We start from the raw sequence: 15,546 nt of genomic DNA, 5'->3' as shown, positions 1-15,546 counted from the left end.
AGGTCATTTCTCACGCCCTCAACGTCGACCCGACCCACCGACCAATAAAGCAAAAGAAGAGACACTGTGCCCCGGATCGGATCCGGGTGGTCGACCAGGAGGTAGACAAGCTCTTGGAGGCAGGATTCATAAGGGAGGTAAGCTACCCCGAGTGGCTGGCAAATGTTGTACTTGTCCGGAAGGCGAGCGGGAAGTGGAGGATGTGCGTCGACTATACCGACCTGAACAAGGCGTGCCCTAAAAATAGCTTTCCGCTTCCGCGAATAGACCAACTGGTCGACGCGACTTCCGGATATCAGCTGCTGTCTTTCATGGACGCCTTCTCCGGTTACAACCAGATAATGATGGACCCACAGGACGAGGAGAAAACTGCCTTTATAACAGACCGGGGGCTGTACTGCTACAAGGTAATGCCCTTCGGTCTGAAGAATGCTGGCGCCACTTACCAGCGCCTCGTCAACAAAATCTTCAAAGAGCAAATCGGCCGGAACATGGAGGTGTACGTGGACGATATGCTGGTGAAGAGCCGCCATGCAGACCAGCACATCGCGGATTTGGAGGAGACTTTCACCACCTTGCGGAAGTTTCGCATGAAGCTGAACCCAGCGAAGTGCGCCTTCGGCATTTCGGCCGGGAGGTTCCTCGATTTTATTGTCAACCAGCGGGGTATCGAAGCCAACCCGGACAAAATCAAGGCCATCCAAGGTATGTCCCCTCCGACCAAAGTAAAGGAGGTTCAGGAGCTCGCTGGAAGGGTCGCCGCGCTTGGACGATTTGTGGCAAAATCGGCCGAACGCTGCCAACCGTTCTTCAAGGTGTTAAAACGCCCGAAAGACTTCCTCTGGATGGCCGAATGTCAAGCAGCATTCGACCAGCTCAAGAAATACCCGGCGTCTCCTCCCCTACTGTCCAAGCCGCAAGAAGGGGAGATGCTCTACCTCTATCTGGCGGTCTCCCCAACCGCGGTCAGTGCGGTGCTGGTTCGGAAAGAGGCAAAGCTCCAGAAGCCTGTGTACTACATCAGCCGGGTCCTACGGGATGCCGAGACGCGGTACACGAAGGCTGAAAAGATCGCCTTCGCGCTGCTGACCGCGACCAGGAGACTCCGCCCCTATTTCCAGGCCCATTCTGTCATCCTCTTAACTGATCAACCACTACGACAGATCCTCAGCAACCCCGAGAATGCGGGATGGCTGGTGAAGTGGGCAATAGAACTCGGTGAGTTCGACATCCGCTACCAGCCTCGACCCGCCATCAAGGCCCAGGTGCTCGCGGATTTCCTCGCTGAGTGCACGGTGCAGGAGGCGGAACCTAGACCGCCGGAAACGCCCAGCCTCGACCTCCCGACCTGGACGCTTCACATCGATGGGTCGTCGAACCCCGAGGGTGGAGGAGCCGGGCTGGTCCTTACCAGTCCTGATGGAGTGATAGCCGAGTATGCCTTGAGATTTGGATTTCCAGTGACCAACAACGAGGCGGAGTACGAGGCCCTAGTCACGGGACTCAAACTCACCAGGGAGCTCGGCATCCGGCGTTTGAAGGTCTTCACCGACTCCCAGCTGGTGGTCGGGCAGGTCCGTGGGGAGTTCGAGGCCCGGAGCCCGACCATGCAGAACTACGTCCGGAAGGTGCAAGCACTCATTCCCGACCTCGGCAGTGTCGACATCCAGCAGGTCCCCAGAAGCGAAAATGCCAGGGCCGACAGGTTGTCCCGCTTGGTGGGCACAGAGGCGCACAACTTGTCGAGGGAAATCTACCTGGAGACCCTGGATGCCCCGAGCATCGGCGAGGCTAGAGCGGTGATGGCGATTGATCCGGAGCCGTCTTGGATGGACCCGCTCGTCGCCTACCTCGCCGAAGGGATCCTCCCTGAAGACGAAGATCAAGCTCGGCGACTTGTCAAGAAGTCCGCCCACTACGTACTCTATGAAGGGAGGCTGTATCGGACCTCGTTTACCGCCCCCCTCTTAAGGTGCCTCCGCCCCTCGGAGGCGGCCTACGTCCTCGGCGAAGTCCACGAGGGCGTTTGCGGATCGCACTTGGGGGCTAGGTCCTTGGCGCACAAGATCATGAGGCAAGGCTATTATTGGCCTACCTTGTTGGAGGACTCAAAGGATCATGTACGGAAATGCGACGCCTGCCAGCGCCACGCCAACATCCAGAGAGTCCCTTCTGTCCCCTTGGCACCAATCACCGCACCCTGGCCCTTCGCACAGTGGGGAATGGATATCCTCGGACCATTCCCCGTCGCTTTAGCCCAGCAGAAATTCTTGATTGTTGCAATCGACTACTTCACCAAGTGGGTGGAGGCAGAGCCGCTGGCCACTATCACGGAGGCGCAAGTCCGGAAGTTCGTGAAGAAAAACATCATTGTCCGATTTGGGGTACCCCGAGTCCTCATCTCGGATAATGGTCGACAGTTCGACAACCAGCATTTCCGTGATTTCTGCGAGGAGTTCGGGATCGAGCATCGGTTCACATCTGTGTCGCATCCCCAAACCAACGGTGAGGCCGAGGTCACAAAACGGGCAATCCTCCAAGGAATTAAGGCGCGAATCGGTCGGACGGGGCAAGCTTGGGTCGAAGAACTCGAGAATGTCCTTTGGGCGTATCGGACCACGCATCGGACCCCTACCGGGGAGACACCTTTCAGCCTAACCTATGGCACGGAAGCGGTTGTTCCCGTGGAGCTCGGACTCCCCTCGCCCCGGGTGGCCGCGCACCGACCCGAGGCCAATTCGGAGCAACTCCGAGGGAACCTGGACCTCTTGGAAGAAGCAAGAGAAATGGCGCAGGTTCGGATGGCGATGTATCAGCGGAGGGTGGCCCGATATTATAACTCCAAGGTCCGACCGAAACTTTTCAGAATCGGAGATCTGGTGCTAAGGCGAGCCAAAGCATCTCAACCCGCGGAAGGTGGAAAACTGGCGCCAAATTGGGAAGGCCCGTATAGGGTTCGCTGGGTAAACCGACCTGGCTCCTACCAGTTGGAGGCCCTAGATGGTCGAGAAATTTCGAGGAGCTGGAATTCCGCTAACCTGCGGGCGTATTACCAGTAGAAGGACAAAGCCAGGAAGACAGTTCGAAAAATGTACAATTCTTTTCATTTCAATAATTCCTGGTTACAACGGTGTGTTCGTGTGATTACAAAGAGTTCCCAGAGGGGAATTGGGGAGTAAAGAAAACAAGGAAGAGGTGGAGACTCCGTGGAGCTGAAGATCTGGGATCTCGAACCCATCCGAAGCAGCTGCAATCCCACCGGGCGTGGGTGCTTCTCCCCGGAGGTGCCATCGACGCCTCACGCAAAAGACGAAGAGCCAGCGCAGACGAAGAAGAAGTGGACGAAGAAGGAGTTCACACTGCTCCTAGAGGAACGCCACCTCCAAAGGATATTCCGGCCCTCCCCAAGAGAAGGGGAGGGAAGGAATACAAGGGAGAAGAGCGCGAGGAGGCGTGATCCCGGATGAGGCGTCTGGCGCAAAGCTCAATCGGGAGGTGGGACGGAAAAGAGGGGGGGTGTGATCCCGGATGAAACGCCTAGGGCGGAGTTCCACCGGGGAGAACCTCCCCGTTGATCCTAGATGAAACGGCTAGTTGGCGGAAGTCGCGAGGGGCGCACCTCCCGTTCTTCCGGCAGGGGCTTCCCAGCCACGCACCGGAGAGGAGGTCCATGATCCATGGCAACCTGAACAGCTCCGGCTTGGCAGGCTCCACCGCACCTGCGCTTATATTTATAGCCAAACTGTGGCCCCCCCCGGTCGTTCCGATGCGGGTGGCTCCAATAAATGCGGGCGCATCGAATCCGGAGCCGTTCCGGCTCTCGAGGCGTATCCTCCCACGACCTCCTAAGCGTCGTTCTCCTTAATTGCATTCTTTATGCAGGACACTCCGAGCGGCGTGTATCCCACGGCACACGTATCTCCGCACGCGCCCAGGCCGCATCCGCCTCGAAGAACGCGCGTATCGCGGCCGCTTAACTGGCACTCCTCGCAAGCAGCAACTGGCCGATCCGATTTTCCAGGTAACGCCTCAATTAGCATTTAATAGCCTTCTGGTGTTCCCCAGGCGACGCGTCGAGAGGAGAAATACGATCGCAGCTGGCCACGGAGAAACCCCGTCGAGCGGCAAGTGATAGGCGCGCGACCAACGAGCGGAATTCTCCGAGGCTCAGTCCTCGGATGCCAGGCTAACCCGATGATCATCCCGGGAGCAGACTAGCCTGAAGCCCCGACCGGTCGCCTCGGCTTGCGCCAGCCTTGGCCGACCAACGAGCGGAATTCCCCGAGGCTCGGCCCTCGGATGCCAGGCTAACCCGATGATCATCCCGGGAGCAGACTAGCCTGAAGCCCCGACCGGTCGCCTCGGCTTGCGCCAGCCTTGGCCGACCAACGAGCGGAATTCCCCGAGGCTCAGTCTTCGGATGCCAGGCTAATCCGATGATCATCCCGGGAGCAGACTAGCCTGAAGCCCCGACCGGTCGCCTCGGCTTGCGCCAGCCTTGGCCGACCAACGAGCGGAATTCCCCGAGGCTCGGCCCTCGGATGCCAGGCTAACCCGATGATCATCCCGGGAGCAGACTAGCCTGAAGCCCCGACCGGTCGCCTCGGCTTGCGCCAGCCTTGGCCGACCAACGAGCGGAATTCCCCGAGGCTCGGCCCTCGGATGCCAGGCTAACTCGATGATCATCCCGGGAGCAGACTAGCCTGAAGCCCCGACCGGTCGCCTCGGCTTGCGCCAGCCTTGGCCGACCAACGAGCGGAATTTTCTGAGGCCTGACAACCCTCAGATGCCAGGCTAACCCGATGATCATCCCGGGAGCAGACTAGCTTGAAGCCCCGACCGGTCGCCTCGGCTTGCGCCAGCCTTGGCCGACCAACGAGCGGAATTCTCCGAGGCTCGGCCCTCGGATGCCAGGCTAACCCGATGATCATCCCGGGAGCAGACTAGCCTGAAGCCCCGACCGGTCGCCTCGGCTTGCGCCAGCCTTGGCCGACCAACGAGCGGAATTCCCCGAGGCTCAGTCCTCGGATGCCAGGCTAACCCGATGATCATTCCGGGAGCAGACTAGCCTGAAGCCCCGACCGGTCGCCTCGGCTTGTGCCAGCCTTGGCCAACCAACGAGCGGAATTTCCCAAGGCTCAGTCCTCGGATGCCTGGCCTAGTGCTGGAAGAATTTCCTGAGGCCTAACCCTCGGATGCCTGGCCTAGTGCCGGAAGAATTTTCTGAGGCCTAACCCTCGGATGCCTGGCCTAGCGCCGGAAGAATTTCCTGAGGCCTAACCCTCGGATGCCTGGCCTAGTGCCGGAAGAATTTCCTGAGGCCTAACCCTCGGATGCCTGGCCTAGCGCCGGAAGAATTTCCTGAGGCCTAACCCTCGGATGCCTGGCCTAGCGCTGGATGAATTTCCTGAGGCCTAACCCTCGGATGCCTGGCCTAGCGCCGGAAGAATTTCCTGAGGCCTAACCCTCGGATGCCTGGCCTAGCGCCGGATGAATTTCCTGAGGCCTAACCCTCGGATGCCTGGCCTAGCGCCGGATGAATTTCCTGAGGCCTAACCCTCGGATGCCTAGCCTAGCGCCGGAGGAACTTCAAGAGTCAGGAGTCGGCGAGGCGCTACCGAGAGTTAAAAAGAGAAAGGATGAAAGTGAAATGAGGAAACACTCTGTTTGCATTAACTTTCGTTGCGCCAGGGCCGAGACCCATACAACATGGCAAAACGCCAACATACAAAGAAAAGAACAAAGAAAAATACAGAGGGTCAGCTTGGAGGAACCCCTGGGTCGGGAACGGCGAGCACACCCGCAAGGGGTAGGGAGACAGTTGGAGAATCAGCAGGCAATGGCATCGAAGGGGAGTCGAGGAGGGAGACCCCACTCAGGTCAATTTCGGGGTATCTAGCGGACACCCTCGCCAGGCCTTCATCGAAGCCTAAGACAAAGGAGTCGGACCCCGCGTCCGACATGTCACGGATGAACTCGGCGGACTGACGATAGGCCTGTACCGCCTGACGCCCGATTTCCGCGCTCTTCTCGGCCAGCGCCGCCTCCGCTCGCTCCGTAATCTGAGCTTTCGCCTCCATGACCTTCGCCACAATCCGGTCGTCCGCCTCGGAGGAGACCCTCAGCAGATCGGCCCGAGCCTCCATGTGCTTCGCCTCGGCAGCAACGCGAGCAGCCTCAGCCTCCTCTAGGCGCGAATGAAGCTCCTGGTTGCTCGCGCGGGACTCCTCCAAGGCCGATTCCAATTCGGTCAGCTTGGCTTCGAGAGATCGGGCTCGGTTGCGGGCGTTGTCGGCTGACTGCTGGGCCTTCTCCCACCTCTCCCGGAAGTCGGCAGCCTTCCGGGACTGCTCTTCGGCCCGCTCCTCTGCCTTCCTGATCTCGCCTTCGAGACCCGAGGCAACCTTGAGTTGCTCCTGAGTCTCCAACAGTTGCCTCTCGAGGGCGGCGAAGCCGAGTACCCGCTCTTCGGCCACCTGGAGCCTCGTCTCGAGGTCCCTGGTCGTCCTCCCTGCCGCAGCCTGGCCTCCCTCCTCTACAGCTTTCAGTCGGCTCTCGGCCCTCGCCAGAAGCCTCGCCTGTTCCTCGTGGCTTTCCTCCAGACGGATCATGTACTGGGCGAGCTAAGAGATAGGAAAAATGAGGGTGTCAGGCGGGGATCAATAGAACCTATAAATGACGAAAGCGGCCAGAAGAACACTCACCGACATGAGACAGACGCAGCTGGCAGCTCCGATGTCAGGGATCCCCATCTGCCGGACCCGCCTACGGTCACTCTCCAGCAGCACCGTCTCGATGAGGTTTCGGGCGCCGGCGAAAGTGAAGGCTGACCCCGACTTCGTCCCGGAGCCGGACGGTGGTTCTGCGGCCTTACCCTTACCCATTGCTTGGGGGAGAGTCATGCTGGCCGTGCTCGGGGCGGGGGCCGCTCCAGAAATTGACAGGGTCCCGCTCGGCCGGGGCCTCGGCGCGCTCCTTCTCGTATCATCCGAAGCCGACCGAGTCGAAGGCCGGGCTGGGGACCGATTGCGTCCGACCCGGCCGTCTCGGGCGCGCCCGGGTGACGCCTCCGGAAAAGCGGTAGTCTCATCACCGGAGGGCTGATACGGCGTCAACTGTCGGTCCGAGCCCGCGGCGCCCCCCTGATCGGTGGGTCCGGACCCGTCTGTCGGCGTCGGAGTCGCCTGCTGGCGGGACTTCTTCGCCGGTGGGACCCCGCTCGGAGGAGTCCGTTTCTTCCTCCGGACCGCTTCCAGTAGGGACGCCCTACTGACAGCCATCGTCTTGTCCGACCGCATGACGTCGTCGATTTCTGCAAAAAGGACGAGATGGTCGGAGACTGAGAAACTGATGGAAAGAAGAAACGAAAGAGGAGAAAAGAGCTAAAAAAGAAGTGGTGGCGGGCTCACGGTCGGCGGGGACCGAGCTCAGACCGACGTTCACCAAGGCATCCTCGGAAATAAGGCGGGACACCGGGGGAAGCCGGCCCTCGGCAACCAGCCCCCTCAAGACGGCAACGCCATCGGACTCCTCCCTCGACAACCTCGATAAGCCGATCGGGGACTTCATCGGCGTCTCCCAGGTTGTCCCGATTCCCCAAGAGGGATCTACGTCAATGAAAAAGAAACGCTCCTTCCAGCCGTGAATGGAGGAAGGAGCATCCTTGACGAGGCCACACCCTCGCCGCGCCCCGAAGCACCACCACCCTCTGTTCCGGGGGTGGCCGTTCAGGCCGTAGCATTCCCAAAAGACATTCAGGGTGGCGGGAACCTCATGCATGCGGCAGAGAACCTGGAAGGCCGTCAGGATACGCCATGAGTTCGGCACCAGTTGCGTCGGCGCCACTCTTAAACCCCGAAGCACCTGCACGACTAAGTCCGAGGGGGGAAAGCGGAACCCAGCCCGAAGGATGTCCTCATTGATGGCGACCTTCCCTGGAGGAGGATGGGACATCCTCTCCTCAGGCCCCGGGAGCGTAATGTTGCAGGCTTCGGGAAGGTGGTACCGGGCCACGAACCTATCTAGGTCTTTAGGGACCAGCTCCGACTGAATGCGGTCCGCCCTTACTTCGTCCATCCCTAATGGCCAGCGAACCTACGGTCAGGACGGGGTCAAGAGGGGGGAAGGCACCGGAACGACTGGAGTACACTAACACGAAAGGAGAAAGTACGGAGAGCCCTAAATTGAAGAGTGGGGCAACTCACCGGAAAGGAAGGAAGAACGGCTCCGAGAGCGTCAAAGGAGGAGCGAACGAACGGTTCGGCGGCAACGGCAGCGGCACAAGGGAGAAACTTGAAGATGCCTGTGAAGAGAAAGGCGGACGGGGGAGGGCCCCCCGGTTAAATAGGTGGAAAGGCGGGTGACGCCTCAGTGACGCCAGAGGACGCCTGGCTGCCGAAAGTTTGTTCGCACCCCAAAGGCGAATCGACGCCATTAAGGAAGGATGTCCGCCGAAATCCGCAGACCGCCAGATCAGCGACAACTGCCATACGCCATAAAGAAGGCGGGAAGCTCGGAGCGCGCGCGCCTCTCCGAGGGATGGCGGCAATCTCAAAGCATCACTCCCTTCACCCGTTCCCCTCCTGGTTCCAGGCTCGGGAGTGGGGGGCTACTGTTACGGGGGAACTTAGCCACCATGCCCCACGTGACCGGCACACGCGCCCAGGAAGACTACGGCTGCCCCTTGATCCAGCAATCCGACCTCGGGTCGGATATCTTCAGCTCCGCAGCCCGACCCCGAGTCGGCTGCCCCTTGATCCAGCAATCCGACCTCGGGTCGGATATCTTCGGCTCCGCAGCCCGACCCCGAGTCGGCTGCCCCTTAATCCAGCAATCCGACCTCGGGTCGGATATCTTCGGCTCCGCAGCCCGACCCCGAGTCGGCTGCCCCTTGATCCAGCAATCCGACCTCGGGTCGGATATCTTCGGCTCCGCAGCCCGACCCCGAGTCGGCTGCCCCTTGATCCAGCAATCCGACCCCGAGTCGACAATCTCTCGACAACAACAGACTGTTCCTCTGAGGCACGCCGCGGCCCCCTGCTCCACTACTCCCTGCAACGGCCGTATCCGGCGCTGCCCCACGATCCCCTGTAACAGCCGTACAACGCGGAGCTCCACTATGCCCTGCCATGGCTGTACCCAGCGCTGCCCCACGACGCCCTGTAACGGCCATGTCAGTGGCAGCCCCATCGTGCCACACGATGACGAATCCCCGGAAAAACCCCCCAGCCTGATATATATGAGGCTGGGGGGGAAGGGGGAGGGTAAGATATATCTTCCAGAGTATCATCTCACCTGCTACCTTCTCCTTCTCCTTCTCCTTCGATCTCCTCTGACTTGATCGTCGGAGGGCCCCCACTACCCCGGTGGTGGTGCGAGGCTTGCTTGCAGGTTTCACGACGGAGGGCGGAGCGCAACCAAAGCAACTCAAAGGGAACCCCGTTCACACCGCTGTGCCAATCGTTCTCGGTTTGGACCACCAACAACAACATTATTTCATCATGAAATATATATTTATTGTTAATATGCATAGTTTTGTTGCAGAATACTTACTATTTAGTGATGCAATGTTTGTTGTTACCTATACATCACTGTGTAAATATCGATTTTTTATGATTATTATTTAAAATTTATATTTTATGACAAATTACTTTTATTACAAAATAATTTAAAGTTTCTAAGGCAATAATTTTTTATCATTAAATACGTGATTGATTCTTTTTCAAACATACGTACTTCAATATTTTTTACTAATTAATATTAATTATATCGAATATATTTTAGAGAAAATGATCATATTATTGACTATTATATATTCTAGATGTACTTAACAAATTTTTAATGATTGAGATATACCATTTACAATAATCATTCGACTATAATCTATTAGGTATTGGTTTTATATATATTGGTGATTATTAATTAATTAACAGTGCACTAGAAATAATTTATTAATATAGAGGGTGCATAATATCTTTTACCTACCATTATAAAATTTTTTTTTGGTGTTTATTGGTTATTAGAGGGATAGTAAATTTAATGAAATTGATTATATATTATATTTTTACCTAAAATTTTTTGATGGGTCAAATGTATTATTTTTAATTTGTTTTGATCCGATCCATTTGATAAATAAGTTACATGAGACAATTTAGTTTAATAATTAGATAATTATAGGTTGGAAATGAAATCCACTATTAAAATTGCAAACGACATGCTTTAACTAGGTATTGATCTAAAACATAATCATAAAACTTGAATCAAAACCAATTTAACAAGAATTTGGATTAATGATCCAACCTAATTTATATTAAAATATATAAAATAAATATTATTTATATAAATATATAATATTATGTACTAAAAGTATTTATATTAAATATTAATATGCCCTGAAACCGACTGCAAGAGGTAGAGAAGGCCGACCAATAGAAGCTTGTCATAGAGCCACAAGCCGACTAATAAAAGCCTGCCATGTGGCAGATCTTAGGGGTGTGCAGAGAGTCCTTTGAATTTTAAACTCACCCCTTAAACTGGTGACAGCTCGGCCACAACTACGAACAATTTCCGTAATCATGTAACGAGTGAGCAATCCGTGCGAGCGTGATGTGCATGTGGAACGCTCGGGCGTGATCTTTGCGAGATGTGATCTATTAGCGAAAACGTCTGATGCACATGCCCGATTTTCTCAGCGATACGCTTCAGCCTGTGCCTATATAAAACACTCCAAGGAACACACCAAGTGCTCCTAAGCTCTATAAATGCTCTCACTCTACTTATACCACTTTGCCAATCTAACAACACCTCTGCTATTTTCTGAGAGTTGAGTCTAACTTATAGGTATTAGAGGATGCTTCACCAAATATTCTCTGACTAGTGGACTTTCTTAGTTTGTGGTGTTTCAAGTCGAAAGCACGGTGTCGAGCTGAATGGTAAGGACCTGCCAAGTGCCTTTTCGTGTACCATTCTGAGGTGGAATTAGAATCGGATTTTGGAGGATTTAGTCCATCTTGCGCCGGTCTATTTTGACTAACCCAGTCTAGGCTACTTTTGTCCCCCGTTGATGGGTCTGAAATAGTGGAATACCTCCACGATAGACCATAAACCCGGAGAGAGCTGGGCCAAATCGATAGCATATATCTAGGATCGCAAGGCAAAGGCCACAGCCCGTAAGACCTCGAGCATGGCCTGCAACAACAGTGGCGCCCCATGAGCCAGAGTGGCTCCATCAAAATCCTTATGGCCTTATGAATTAAACGGCATATCCTCCTCCCCTGGCATGCAAGGAATTAACGGAGGTGAATCTTTTGCAGCAAGAGTGCGAGTTGTTTGTTGTGATGAGATGGGTCAGATTATGAGGACGCAAAGCTTCCACATCCTGGAGCATGTTCGTCACACACTGAGGCTTGGTGGACCAGCGTTTTATTCTGGGGATGGCTATGATGCACCTATGTTGTGCGCGGTTGGCACCATAGAGTATTGTGCATCCGAATATGGCATCCATCAGAAGATAGATGGTCATCTAACAAAGCAGTCTATGAGTATGTACACAGCGTGCGTTGTTTGATGGTTTTCCATCTTGTAATAGTGGTCATCGAGATATGTACAACACTATGTGGTGCGAGCCTATATACTTGTTGCAGAGAATCCTGATGGAAGCTTTCCATCTATACATCATCAACAAATGCTATAACCTACCTAACCCATCTGTATTAATTTTGATAATGGACAACTTAATTACATGCCTTGTGTACTGGTGGATGATATGACCGTAGACTCGCTACCATCCATTACGCCTGCAAAATACCACCGGGAAGCTCGACTTTTTTGTAAGAAAAGCCTGCAAGCTCAATTTCCTCCAAACTTAGAGTCTCTCTAACTTGCGGTTGCTGCTTGGTTCAGGTCAAGAACAAGAAGAGCAAAGTTGACCGCAACCCAACCTGACTTGATCCAATAATTGATCTGATTAACAAAACTCCACCCCAACTCACTTCAAATTTGAATTGGCCGGATACGATTCAAGTAGCATCAAGTTATGTTGGAACGAATTGGATTGATTCAAGAGGAATCTAGAAGTCGAATGACAACCCAGGACCTCACCCAAAATGGCTTGCTGGAAGGTATTATTTGGGTTTCTTGATCCTATATAAGTACCCAAGATCTACTCAGCAAATAACCGATGTGGGACTAAACACACGCCCACACGGGTCCTCACATACTCCCCCCCTTCGAGCCCTGACGTTCTCGTCAGGCTAAGGGTTCAAATCCATTCAAATCTAATCACAAGCACCACGATCAGTCTGTGGTCAGCCCCAATGGATCCGTGCTTCAGTGTCCCCTAGTCCACATAGGTTATGGGCCGGGTCCACTCTAATATCATTTGTAACAACCCAGAACCTCATCCAAAATGGCTAGCCGGAAGGTATTATTAGGGTTCCTTGATCCTGTATAAGTACCCAAGATCTATCCAGCAAATAACCGATGTGGGACTAAACACACGCCCACACGAGTCCTCACACGAATTGAGAAGGAAGTTAAGAGTTTAGAATATGAGGAAAGCTTTAGCTCAAGTTAGAAGTTGTATATAATATGTGCTGAATAGGAGTGGTAGTGAGCAAGAAGCTTTGAGATAAGGCTGCATGTGGCTTGGATTGGTTGGAGTCCCTATCATAATAAATTAGAATTAATTAAGAACAAATCAAGTTGATCAAGCCTTCAATCAAATGCAACCTAACTCTTGGAAACAATCTGAGGGAAATTATTACATGGTCATAATAATATTAATCCGCATCTAATATGAAAACTATATGTGGAAGCCTAATATGTGTGCTAACAAAAGTCACAGGTCCGGTAGTGTTAGAAGTGTTAAGTAAAGCAGCTGGATTGGGCGAAACTTTTAGTAGGAACACATATGGTGCGGGGTAACATAACAGAAGTAACAAGTCTCAATAGTGTTAAAAAGGTACTCACAAGTAGGGTCATAATCTTTTCAAGTTTTGCTCGTGGCGTCAATACATGATATCATGTAAAGCGTTCATAAAATGATGAAAAGAAAACCAGAGAAATTGCCTCTTGAATACAAGATCATTCATGCTCTCAAAGTTTTAGTGACTTGGTCTGAAATTTTCTAGATCCAAGCTAAAAATAGTAGAGTTAGGCCTTTTTTTTTTTTGTTTTATAACACAGAAGATTTTATACCATTCTATATGAGTACATCCAACAAAATCATAAAAGAGAAGAAAGCGCCAAAGCGAACTGCTAGAATGTTGGGTGGCAAACGATGCCACCCAATCAACCACTCTATTCGCCTCCTTGTAGACATGAGTGACATAAGTATATAGACAATCCTATAGAAGACCACGGATATCATGCAGAAGAGGGTGCTCGACACCAGTTCTAGCGTGACCTTGGATCTACCGGATGACAGTCTCCGAATCTCCTTCAAGCTGAATTCGATCGGCCTCTAGAATAAGGCGAGCATAAGAGATGCCCTATTAAACTGCCCTCATCTCCGCCTCGAGACAGAAGTATCAAAGAGTCGATAACCCCCTATCACAATCAAGCTAGAGTTAGGGCTTCTGATGACAAACCTAGCTCCACCTCTTCTTTTCTCATCCATCATACTACTATCAAAATTAACTTTCAGAAAGATTAGGAGTTGGAGCTCCCAGGCGATAAATATTGTCTGAGGCACCATCAGAGCTGAATGGGAGCCCCAGGTGTCCCTTGCTATCCCAGTTCTATCGACGGTCGCAGCATGGGTATACTCTACTGCATAAATAAGCATCATGTCCACTACAATCCTCAGGCTCTGCCCTCTGCTCTCGAAGGCTCTAGCATTTTTGTTCAACCAGATACGATAAGCAATATAAGTGCATCTGATGCTGCTGGTCGAATCGGCAGATCTCCTCATAGACTCCTTCAGAAACTTAAGGAAAGTCGTGGCAAGGGTTGGAGATTGCAAAAATTTATAGATCACACTTGTCAGCCGCCATACCAGAGCTGCCCTCGGGCATCCAAATAGAGCATGCTCCACTGATTCCTCCTCCTCCAAGCAGCTATCACAATCAGGGGAGAAACTCACTCCTCTTTTGTAGAGCATATCCCTGGTCAGCAGACTTTCCCATGCTACCTTCCACAGGAACAGGGCAACCTGTGGGTGAACGCGAAGCCTCCATACACAACTGTCATCAATTGATCATGGTGCTAGGATCCCGTACAGCTCTCCAAGATTAGAGACCTTTACCTTGGACTAGAAAGTCGAGCCCCAGATGCTTCTGTTTGGGCCATCCACCCTTGGGATCAACAAGTCTAAGATCCTTTCTGTCAGCTGCTCCCCGAAGTATTGTTGGATGCTAACCATAGCTCAGGAAGTCACACACCCTAAGACCCAAGTTATCGATGCTAACCATAGTGGGCCACAGTCGCAAGGGCAGGTCTGAGATCCAAGTATCCTCCTGCACATCGATTGACTAAATGTCACCGATCACCCACCTGATCCGAGGTAGCACCCTTGGAGTATGAGAGCACATGTCATGCCATATGAAGGAGGTATGCTGATCAGCCCGAAAATCCGCATCTCTGGTCCGGTTTCCATACTTGGCTCTCATCAAGGTACTCCTAGTCCCTTAGGTTTCAACAGATACCGGGCTACATGTCTAGCCGCAAGAGCCTCCCTCCTCATTAGAAGGAAGCAGATACCCAATCTTCCACTGCTTCGAGGCTGACAGAGGACCTCCCAAGCTAGGAGATGAATGCATCTCCTTCCGTCCCACATACCCCAAAGGAAGTCTCTGAATATCGGTTCTAATCTCAATAATAACACCTTGGGTAGAAGAGTGTTGGACAAGAGATACACCAGAATAGAGCTAAGGACTGATCTCACCAACGTCACTCAGCATCACTTTATCCATCATAAAAAGGCACTTGCCTGCCACCCCTCGAGCCTCTTGCTGATGCTCTGCTCAAGCTTGCCATAATCAGCCCTCCATAGAAGTCTCTCCATGATGGGCACCCCCATGTACCTACAGTAACCGGCTTGCTTTCCAACCCTCAAGATCTTCCTGATGCAATCTCTGAGCGCTAGCTTGGTCTTCGGGCTGAAGTGGACTGCAAACTTGGCAAGGTTGAGTCGCTGACCTGATGCAGCATAGTAGCCCTCTAAGATGTCTCTAATCCTCATAGCACTCCATGGTGGCTATGCAGTCTTGCCCGGCTCCCTCGTCTTCCCACTTCCCCCCCACCACAAGGGAGACCCCCTCTCTCCTCTCTCTGCCTAGACTCCCCTACTCGTCATCTCTGCCACTGTCGGTGCCGACCATCATAGCCCTGACCAACCTAATGTCTAGAGATAGAAATATAATTATAGAATATTAAATAAAGGGGACGTAATCTTAAGTGCATGTAAAATAAATTGGATCTATTTTTATAAGGATGATTCTAAAAGATTGATCGAGTTGGTTACTAGTCCAATCGAATACTCGGCTAAGCTATCGAGTTGAACCATTAAATTCTTGATATAATCATTTACTGGAATATAGGCAATCT

General features: G+C 52.8%; 1 protein-coding gene across 1 annotated transcript; it reads right to left on the bottom strand.

The window, feature by feature from the left end:
• Positions 1-13,504: 13,504 nt before the first annotated feature.
• LOC120110629 lies at positions 13,505-15,181 on the bottom strand. The gene is made up of 2 exons (XM_039126204.1): positions 14,930-15,181; positions 13,505-14,152 (listed from the first exon to the last, which is right to left on the bottom strand). Exons 1-2 carry the CDS (start codon positions 15,179-15,181, stop codon positions 13,505-13,507), a joined length of 900 nt encoding a protein of 299 aa, XP_038982132.1.
• Positions 15,182-15,546: the final 365 nt, after the last annotated feature.

Source organism: Phoenix dactylifera, chromosome 4 (assembly GCF_009389715.1).
Source record: "Phoenix dactylifera cultivar Barhee BC4 chromosome 4, palm_55x_up_171113_PBpolish2nd_filt_p, whole genome shotgun sequence".
In the NCBI taxonomy this organism is placed as follows: Eukaryota; Viridiplantae; Streptophyta; class Magnoliopsida; order Arecales; family Arecaceae; genus Phoenix; species Phoenix dactylifera.
This window is presented reverse-complemented; position numbering and strand designations above follow the sequence as displayed.

What these genes read in the sequence shown, in the direction of transcription:
- LOC120110629 (XM_039126204.1), bottom strand. Translation starts at nt 15,181, where the DNA reads ATGAGGATTAGAGACATCTTAGAGGGCTACTATGCTGCATCAGGTCAG. An exon ending in AGAGGCTCGAGGGGTGGCAG is followed by an intron (nt 14,153 to 14,929) that starts GCAAGTGCCTTT and finishes GTTCACCCACAG; the next exon opens with GTTGCCCTGTTCCTGTGGAA.